General features: G+C 33.2%; 2 protein-coding genes across 2 annotated transcripts; one reads left to right on the top strand and one right to left on the bottom strand.

Annotated features, from left to right (window-relative positions):
* The first annotated feature begins 632 nt into the window (after positions 1 to 632).
* LOC115958071 (GDSL esterase/lipase 1-like) lies at positions 633 to 5,130 on the top strand. The gene is made up of 5 exons (XM_031076433.1): positions 633 to 1,048; positions 1,138 to 1,259; positions 2,267 to 2,491; positions 2,597 to 2,852; positions 4,755 to 5,130. Exons 1-5 carry the CDS (start codon positions 790 to 792, stop codon positions 4,991 to 4,993), a joined length of 1,101 nt encoding a protein of 366 aa, XP_030932293.1. The 5' UTR covers positions 633 to 789; the 3' UTR covers positions 4,994 to 5,130.
* Positions 5,131 to 8,259: 3,129 nt separating this feature from the next.
* Positions 8,260 to 8,931, bottom strand: LOC115956898 (protein ALP1-like). Its single transcript, XM_031075167.1, has 2 exons — positions 8,802 to 8,931; positions 8,260 to 8,720 (listed from the first exon to the last, which is right to left on the bottom strand). Exons 1-2 carry the CDS (start codon positions 8,929 to 8,931, stop codon positions 8,260 to 8,262), a joined length of 591 nt encoding a protein of 196 aa, XP_030931027.1.
* Between the last annotated feature and the right edge of the window lie 129 nt (positions 8,932 to 9,060).

The raw sequence follows: 9,060 nt of genomic DNA, 5'->3' as shown, positions 1-9,060 counted from the left end.
GTGACACTTCACTTCAAACAATGGGCTTGTTTGGTAAGTTAGTTTGAGTAATGTTGTTTGAGTGTTTTTAATATACGTGTAGGTAAAAAAGTGTGTGGAAATGTGTGTTATATTGTTTAAAATATGTATTTTTGTGTTTGTGAAAAAGTTTCATGCTTTATCCCTCTCCTTTTTTTTCAACTTTCTATCTCCTCCCAATTCCCAACGGGTTCTCTCTCTTGTTTATGAGCAATATAAAAAAATAAATAAATAAATAAAATATAAAAACTACAATCAGAATAAATCATTGCAAAAAAAAATGCTGTGAATAAACGTAAATAAAAAATTTATGAGCAATATTACATGTACAAACTACTTTGTAATATTTTTTATAAAATATTAATATGGTCAATTTCATATTTATTTTTATTTGAACTCATCATTAATATTACTTTTTTTTTTTACTAATAATTACTTACCATATTAATAATTTGAAAAAAAAAATTATAAAATATCTTGCACCTCAAACCTTTTTTTTTTTTTTTTTTTTAATGAATACCGTAATTGTTGCTTTGTATTACTCAAAGCCTGGTATTATACTATAAAGAAACTAATAAATATAATATAAAACATAACATTATATACACCCTTACCCAGAAAAGAAAAGAACAGAGAAAAAAGAATCGTTTTCAGGTCAATGTCGCAGTACTAGAATTTTGGATATATAAAAAGTGGGAGTGATTTAGAGGAACCCAGCAATACAGGAGGACCAACAGTGAGGCTTCGCATAAAGCTGATACATATTAGCTCATGGTGAGTCTAAGCTACTTGTTCTGTGTGTTTGTGAGCCTTCTTGATGATGACCCAGTCAGCTGCCATGTTCAGTCCAAGCCAGAGGGAGAACATAAGACCTTGTTTGTATTTGGGGACTCACTCTTTGATCCAGGCAACAACAAGTACCTCAATTCTAGTGTGGAAGGTGGATCAATTTCATGGCCATATGGGGAAACTTTCTTCAACCATTCCACTGGGAGACTCTCTGATGGCCGTATAGTCCCTGACTTTGTTGGTAACTAACACTTCATATTGCCTCACTATAACATGTAGATTGGTTTGTGTACTTAAATTGTGACACTTTTTTTCTTTCAATGGCTGCAGCCCAGTTTGCCGAATTGCCTATACTTCCTCCATACTTACAACCAATTGCACATCATTTCACTGATGGGGCTAACTTTGCTTCAGCTGGAGGAGGTGTTCTTGTTCAAACTCACCCTGGAACGGTATGTAGATAATTTTCTATTTAAGACTTAGTTATGGGTGGATTCAGCTTCCCACTTTTTTTGTTCAAGAAAAAAAAGTAGAACTAAGCTCAAAGCATGTCTGATGATGCTGCTAAAGATATGTGGGGAAATGACATTAAATGGGTTTGTGACCTTTTTCCTGTCTTGAAAAATGCTGAAGTTTGTTTGTGAGATTCCATGGGAGGAATTAATATAGGATAGCACATAATCCAAAAGCTTAACTTATGAATTTGGGTCCAATTTATGTTATAACCAACAAATTCATTACTAATTTTAGTATAAAGGGCTTACAATTATGACAATGAATACAATTATGTAGGATGCACGAGTATGAGTACGATACAACTACATGAGAAATTTTTGAAAAATTATAACATGATACGGCAATTAGGACATTGTTACGACACAGGCACAGCACCTCAAATGAAGTATCCGCGCATCCTAAAGAATTAGTGCCTTATCAATAACATAATATAATGTAGGAAAAAGAACACAAAACCTCCTATGTGGTTTATCAATAAAACACTTCTTTTATCTGTAAACCCGTTAAACATCCATTCAAATGAACAATCAGTTCCTCATTTGATGGCATGTCTAAATTTAGAGATGCATTTTTACATAAAACAATAGCGTTGGAGGTTATGTATTACACACAAAACCTCAAGGAGGCTCCTTGTTATTGAGAAAACAACGGGATTTTGTCTATTTTTCTCAATTTTTAAATTACATTTTTGTTGTAGTTGATAAGTTGACACATTAGTCTGTAAAATGTATGCTTTGTTCTTACATCAAAAAATTGAAGGAAAGCCTATTGTCTTTGACGGTTTGGCCTACTAGCTGGATGGAAACTTTGTGCTACATCTGAAAATCAAGGAAATAAAAGCACTCTTTGAAGTGGGCAGTTTTACTGAAAAATCACTGATAAACATAGTTAGTAATGCAAGGAAATGTTACTCTTAATAGCATAATTGTCCTTTTCTCTCCAGATAAATCTCCCAGCGCAGCTAAGCTATTTTAAGGCTGTAGTGAAGTCACTAAAGCAGAAACTAGGCGATGTAGAAGCCAAGAAGGTGCTGATGAGAGCTGTGTACTTGTTTAGCATTGGAGGAAACGATTACTTCAGCTTTTACTCGGAGAACCCCAATGCTTCTCAGTCCTACCGAAGACAATACGTGGGGATGGTCATAGGCAACTTGACTGGTGTGCTCAAAGTAAGAAAATCACTGTGAATAAATTATTTTTTGGAAGTATTTTACTTCAAAGACAGTATTCAATAAGTTGGTCTGTTTTTGATTTTTAACATTTTTCTTTTTCAGGAAATATATGATTTAGGAGGAAGGAAAATTGCATTTCAGAATGCAGGGCCTTTGGGTTGCCTACCAGCCATGAAAGCAAGGAGTCCCCAACTTGGTAGTGGATGTGCTGAAGAACCCTCAGCTTTGGCAAGACTACACAACAGAGCTCTAGCCAATGTGCTTAAAAAATTAGAGAGCAAGTTACCAGGATTCAAATATTCAATCTTTGATTACTACAACGCACTTGGAGACAGAGTGAACAACCCTTCAAAATATGGTAGGCTGCGACCACAACCTGCATATCATGCTTCTGCCTTGTTAGATTTACCTTTAGAGCAACCATGCATTAGTGCTAAGGACAACAAGTTTTCACCATCTATTAGTTTGAAAGAGTAGCGTGTTGAGTAAAATACGTGAACAAATACACTTTTATCTTTAATTACAACACTTTTTACAAGCACTATTATTGCACCAGTGCACACACGGCACTTTTACATTCACACACACTTGACCTTACACCTTACTTCTATACACCTAGCTACTAACACAATGACACAACTACTTCTTTACTTTACAGTGCTGACACACTTCACCTCACTTGCTTCACATCATCTCACTTCACCTCACACCACTTCACTTATCACAAGTGGGAACCAAAGTTCCTATTTATATAAGTTGGAGGTCGGTTAAGTAACCGACATTGAAGCTTCTTGCTTCATTTAATTTCTGCCACTAGAGTTCTAGTAGTTCCTAGGCCATAGCTTTTTAATTTTTTAATTTCTAACCCATGACAGCTTCTAGAGTATCCTTTTTTCTTTGTCTCTTTAGCTTCAGTTCTACAATCTTATACGCTCTAGCTTATTTATTTCTTGTCCAAATCAACTTCTAGAACACTAGTCAAATTGTGGCTCTACAAAGTGTTATCTAGGGATTTCCAGAGAAAGAGAGAGAGACGGTGCTTGATGTTTAACATAGAGTGAACGGAAGCTGGCTCAAATCAACAGCCAGATTTTCTATGTGTATTTCATTTATATATAATTACAAGCAAGATATTTGCAAAGGAGATCACGATAGAAAACAGAATAAGCTTATCTACTATACAACTTATCCATATCTATATAGCTAAGGCAATCATATTTGAAACTAAACCATCTGCTATCTATTGTTACCTGGAGCTTTATCTTTATCTTCACTTGGAACTTTATCTTCAATAGAATTTGTTTTACTCTGATCCATATTGCTAACAGTCCCCCGCAAGCTGATGGGGAGGGAATGAACCATCATTGATCCTCAAAGATAAAAATCAAGAAGAAGATAAGCCCTTGGTAAAAATATCTGCTGGCTGGTTATATGAAGAAATATAATGGGCAGCAATATCCTTATTAAAAACTTTTTCTTTGATGAAATAATAATCCACTTCAATGTGTTTCGTTCTAGCATGGAACACAAGATTAGAGGATAGAGACAGTGCCCCAATGCTGTCCACCCATAAGCATGGCATTGTAAAAATAGGAATTCTTAGTTCCTTAAATAGCATTCTAATCCAATATATTTTAGCAATGGAAAATGCCATTGAACCATACTCAGCCTCAGTGCTTGAACGTGCAACAACTGGTTGCTTTTTAGCTGTCCAAGATATAAGACAAGGACCAACATAAATGGCATAACCAGTAGTAGATTTTCTGTCATCAGGACTACCAGCCCAATCTGAGTCACACCATTCAATTTTAGTGAGCCTTAGTATAGTGCAATCCATAATCAACAGTTCCCTTTAGATAGTGTAGGACACGCTTGGCTATTAGATGCACTATAGTTGGAGCATGAAGGAATTGACATAGTTGATTGACACTATAGGCTATATAGAAAACAGAACAAGCTTATCTACTTACAACTTATCCATATCTATATAGCCAAGGCAAACATATTTGAAACTAAACCATCTGCTATCTATTGTTACTTGGAGATTTATCTTTATCTTCACTTGGAACTTTATCTTCAATATTACTCTGATCCATATTGCTAACACTTTTTTACAATCATTGATGTGGCAAATTGTAATTCAAACTATCACTTTCATAGGAACTCACTATTGACATCATTTTTATTAACACCAATCATAACATTCCAACATTGCTCCTACCTTTATCTTTGTTGTAACTTTTTTCCTTTGCTTTTTTAGGCTTCAAGAATGGTAAAGTTGCATGCTGTGGCAGTGGGGCATATAGGGGAATGAATTGTGGAGGAGGAAGAAATGGAACAGAACCATATGATTTATGCAGTAATCCTAGTGAGTATGTGTGGTTTGATGGTGGCCATACTACTGAAACAGCCAACCGCCAGTTAGCTGAGCTGATTTGGAGTGGAGCACCAAATGTCACAGGCCCTTACAATGTGCAACAACTATTTGGACATGCATAATAGTATATCTATTTGTGACCAGTTAAAATCGTATCTAGCTTTCTTTTTATGTTTTTGGAGGTAACACCGTCACTCGTAGATGTAAACCACTCCATTTGAATAATATACTCATTTCTATTGCAGAGCCAAAAAAAAAAAGGAGAAATTTGTTAGTATTTCAATTTCTTATGCTTGACCATATTTCACTTAACTTTTTTTTATTTTAACATGATAAATATGTTGACATTTTATAGCAAATTGCAGTAATTGAGGTGTTGAAAATCAAATAAAATAACTATATGGTTACAAAGGGAAATTCTGACAGGAAGAACACTTTGAGGGTTCAAAGTCTACTCTCAATGAAAGAATGCACTAGTGAAATCAAAATTGTGCTAGTAGAATTAACCCTAATTCCAATTTGCTACCTCCACTAGAACTCTTCCACTATGGATCTCTTCACACGAACAATCTAGTCCGTGATTTCAAGTACCTGCGAAATTTCTCGTGTGTATATGTATATATTTGTATATGTTCTAGCAACTTCAATCTTTCACCAATCTTCTAATTCTTCAATGTTGTTGGTGATGGAGATATTCACTTGACAAAAAACCCTGAGACCTAAGTGCATATCTAATGCAACTCTCTCCCTCAAAAGCTTAATTAATTCACATTTCAGACATAGAGTTACCTTATATACTTTAGAAATGTATGGCACAAATGCCAATGCTTAAGTTGATCATGTGCCTGAATCTAGAATTTAAAATTTTTGAGACTCGATTAGTCGAATGATGTCAAGATTGCAATCAATCTCAAGTGAATCTCGATTTGTCAAGTGAATCTCAAATCATTTCCTTGTTCCCTTCTTTAAAAACATCTAAATAAAGTGAATTAAACCAATATCAATCCAAATGGATGCTAGAACTAATTGAATTCCAAAAATAAAAGGCTCAGTTAGGCGTGACAGTAGACACTAGATAGCTTAAGCCAAGTCCAACACAAAAAAATAAAGGGAGACCATACAATTGACTATTTATCAATTAGTTATAAATTAATACATGTTCCAAAAGTTGAAACTCTAGTAAAAGCGGACGCCATAAGTTAAAACTCTTTCTAAAAAAATACGTGTCCCAAAAATTACAATGTGCAACAACTATTTGGACATGCATAATTTTGCTGAATATAACTCTTATGAACAATTAATATCATATCTATCTTTCTTGAGATGTTTTGGCCTTTTGGAGGAAACACGGTCACTTGTAGATGTAAACTGCTCCCTTTTAATAATACAGGCATTTCTATTGCTGTGCCAAAAAAAAAGGGGGAATTTGTTGTTATTTCACTTTCTTATGCTTGACCATATATACATAAATTTCTTTATCTTCATTTAATAACAAGTGATTTTCTAAAAATCATAATTATATGCCTGAGCAATTTTCAATCTTCTTGTAAATCATGGACTAACCATCATGAATCCCCTTGGCAATTGTCATTTGTAGCAAATGTCCTCAATAAAATATTGTAACTAAGCTGGATGTTCCATCAAAGTTTTTCTTTTTCCTTTTTTACAAAATCAACATGTACTACATCAAGTGAAACATAAAGGCTATTGGCAGAATATCTATGGAAATGTTATCAAAATTTTTTTTTTTTTTTTTTTTACAGAATCAATATGCACAATAGGAAAAAGGTTATTTTATTCCTATAAATTCCTTGGAAATGTCCTGCAATGAGAAAGCAGCATAAAGTTACATTGATATTTAGACTCGTCTTCTTCTTTTTTCCAAAAAGTTTAGACACAAATTTTTTCACGACTGCTGATCTAGGGTGCACGAACACAAACACAGTTACAACACAGTGACACGAGTAATTTTGAAAAATTATAACATAAAATGGCAAGTATGACACCAATATGACACTAGTGTACGAGACAGATATAACATGAGTACGGTATCCTAAATGAAGTGTTCGTGCATCCTAACTGTTGATATGACATGTTATAATTGATAGATAATAAAAGTAGTACAAGTGTTGGATCCACATAAAAATGATGTTATTTTAATCATAACTTACCACCTTTAACAAGATATAAAATAATCATGAATAAAGTTTTGTCCTTAATATTGCTTCATTATCAAAAATTAGTGCTCTATTTTTGTTTCCTTCTCTTGATGTGTAAAGAATTTGGGTGGTAATATGACATAATAGTCATGAAGAATATCAATTTTTTTTTTTTTTTTTGCTGAATAATTTTATTTTAATTTAACTGGTAAGCACATCATAACTGTATAGATCCTGAGATCTTGTTTCATAACCAGCTATGAGACCACCATGAAATGAACAACCCCCCCCCCCCCCCCAATAGACATGATTCTTTGCATATTTTTATATTTATATAATAAAAAAATTATGCATTAAAATTATTGGAAAAACTATGAAGTTTATGCGCGTACTTTTCTTGACTCAAATATGTTCAGTATTAATTTCTTTAGTAAGCCAATGAAATAGCAGTAAACTAAAACATTCAAATATGTTCAGTATAATATTCAGCAAAAAAAAAAAAAAAAAAAAATGTTCAGTATAATTTTTTATTTGTCTTATCCACTGAATACGTGGTTGAAGAGCGTCCTCCATGTTGGGACTGGTGGTGGTCAAGTCTCTTTTCCTTTTTCTGGGATATGTGTGAATATGACAATTTGTTTGGATTTGAATAAGGGTGAGTTTGGTTCAACTTTTTGAAAAAGTGCATAATGAAAAAATGGAGTTTTGTAAAAGTGCATAATGAAAAAGTGGAGTTTCAAAAAGCTGAGTGTTTGGTAAAAGTTATTAAAAAGTACATAATGAAAAAGCTGAGTGTTTGGTAAAAATTGTTAAAAGTGGCTTTTTGAGGGGTAAATGACCAAAAAGGATAATGTATATATAAGGGAATTTATTTCAAACATTTTTTATTTTTTATTATTTTTTTTTTTTTTTGTGGATGTGAGTTTATTTCATACTTATTAAATTATCTATTTCATATACTTACTAAACAATAATAATAATAATATTAATTAAATCTAAATAATTTCCATCAACATGAAGCACAAAATAAAAATGTAAAAAGATGATAAAATATACACCAATAATCTAAGTTTAAATTGTACTACATAAAAATGTAAAAACATATAAAATACATATCAATAATCTAAGTTTAAATTGTACAACACAAAAATATAAAAAAGATGATAAAATACATACCAATAACCCAAGTTTAAATTGTACTACAGGATATTATAAAAAAAAGACAACTACTAATTATTATCCCCCCAAATGGAATTAGCAATGGAATCACGAAGAACCACCATTGCAGGGTTTGTTAAAGATCCTAAATTCTGCTCATAACTGCTATCTGCTTCACTATTATTTTCTCTTCTAGAAATTGAATCTCGATTGGCATTTATGAAGCCCCTATCATCCCTATCATTTAGTCTAACAAAATTATGAAGAGCCATAGTAGCAGATACAATAAGTATTTGGATATGGAATGGAAAAGATGGCATGTTTCTGATAATTCTCCATTTATTCTTCCACACACCAAAAGTGCGCTCAATCGTACATCGAAGAGATGAGTGAGCATGATTAAATTTTTCATGTCTAGTTCTAGGGCTTCCACCTCTCCTTCGAAAGTCTTGAAGATGGTATGATATCCCTTTGTATGGTGCCAAATAACCTTTCATCATTGGGTATCCAGAATCAACTACATAATATTTCCCTAGAAAAAAAAAATTCAATTGTTTTAACACACTCATATAATATGTAATTATAATGAACAATTGATTAACCAATTACAAACCTGGTGGTGGATGCGGAAAGTTGTTACTCTGTTTACGAATAGTATCAAGAAAAATGTGAGTGTCGTGTGCTGCACCTTCCCATCCAGGCAAAACAAATGTGAATAACATATCAAAATCACATGCAGCCATCACATTTTGGGTTGGATATCCCTTTCTTCCAAAGTATGGAATGGACTTCTCAGTAGGTACAACCGCTGTCACATGTGTGCCATCAATCGCACCGATGCAATCCTAATAAAAACATTAATAGTTTTCAGT

This window comes from Quercus lobata, chromosome 8 (genome assembly GCF_001633185.2).
Source record: "Quercus lobata isolate SW786 chromosome 8, ValleyOak3.0 Primary Assembly, whole genome shotgun sequence".
In the NCBI taxonomy this organism is placed as follows: Eukaryota; Viridiplantae; Streptophyta; class Magnoliopsida; order Fagales; family Fagaceae; genus Quercus; species Quercus lobata.
The sequence above is the reverse complement of the archived record's forward strand: the minus strand, read 5'-3'. Positions and strand labels throughout refer to the sequence as shown.

Bases quoted from the DNA above. Each gene is read 5' to 3' on its own strand.
- LOC115958071 (XM_031076433.1), top strand. From the start codon at position 790: ATGGTGAGTCTAAGCTACTTGTTCTGTGTGTTTGTGAGCCTTCTTGAT. The intron at 1,049-1,137 runs GTAACTAACACT...CAATGGCTGCAG, and splicing joins TATAGTCCCTGACTTTGTTG to CCCAGTTTGCCGAATTGCCT. The intron at 2,492-2,596 runs GTAAGAAAATCA...TTTCTTTTTCAG, and splicing joins ACTTGACTGGTGTGCTCAAA to GAAATATATGATTTAGGAGG.
- LOC115956898 (XM_031075167.1), bottom strand. From the start codon at position 8,931: ATGGCTGCATGTGATTTTGATATGTTATTCACATTTGTTTTGCCTGGA. The intron at 8,721-8,801 runs GTTTGTAATTGG...TTTTTTTTCTAG, and splicing joins CTTTCCGCATCCACCACCAG to GGAAATATTATGTAGTTGAT.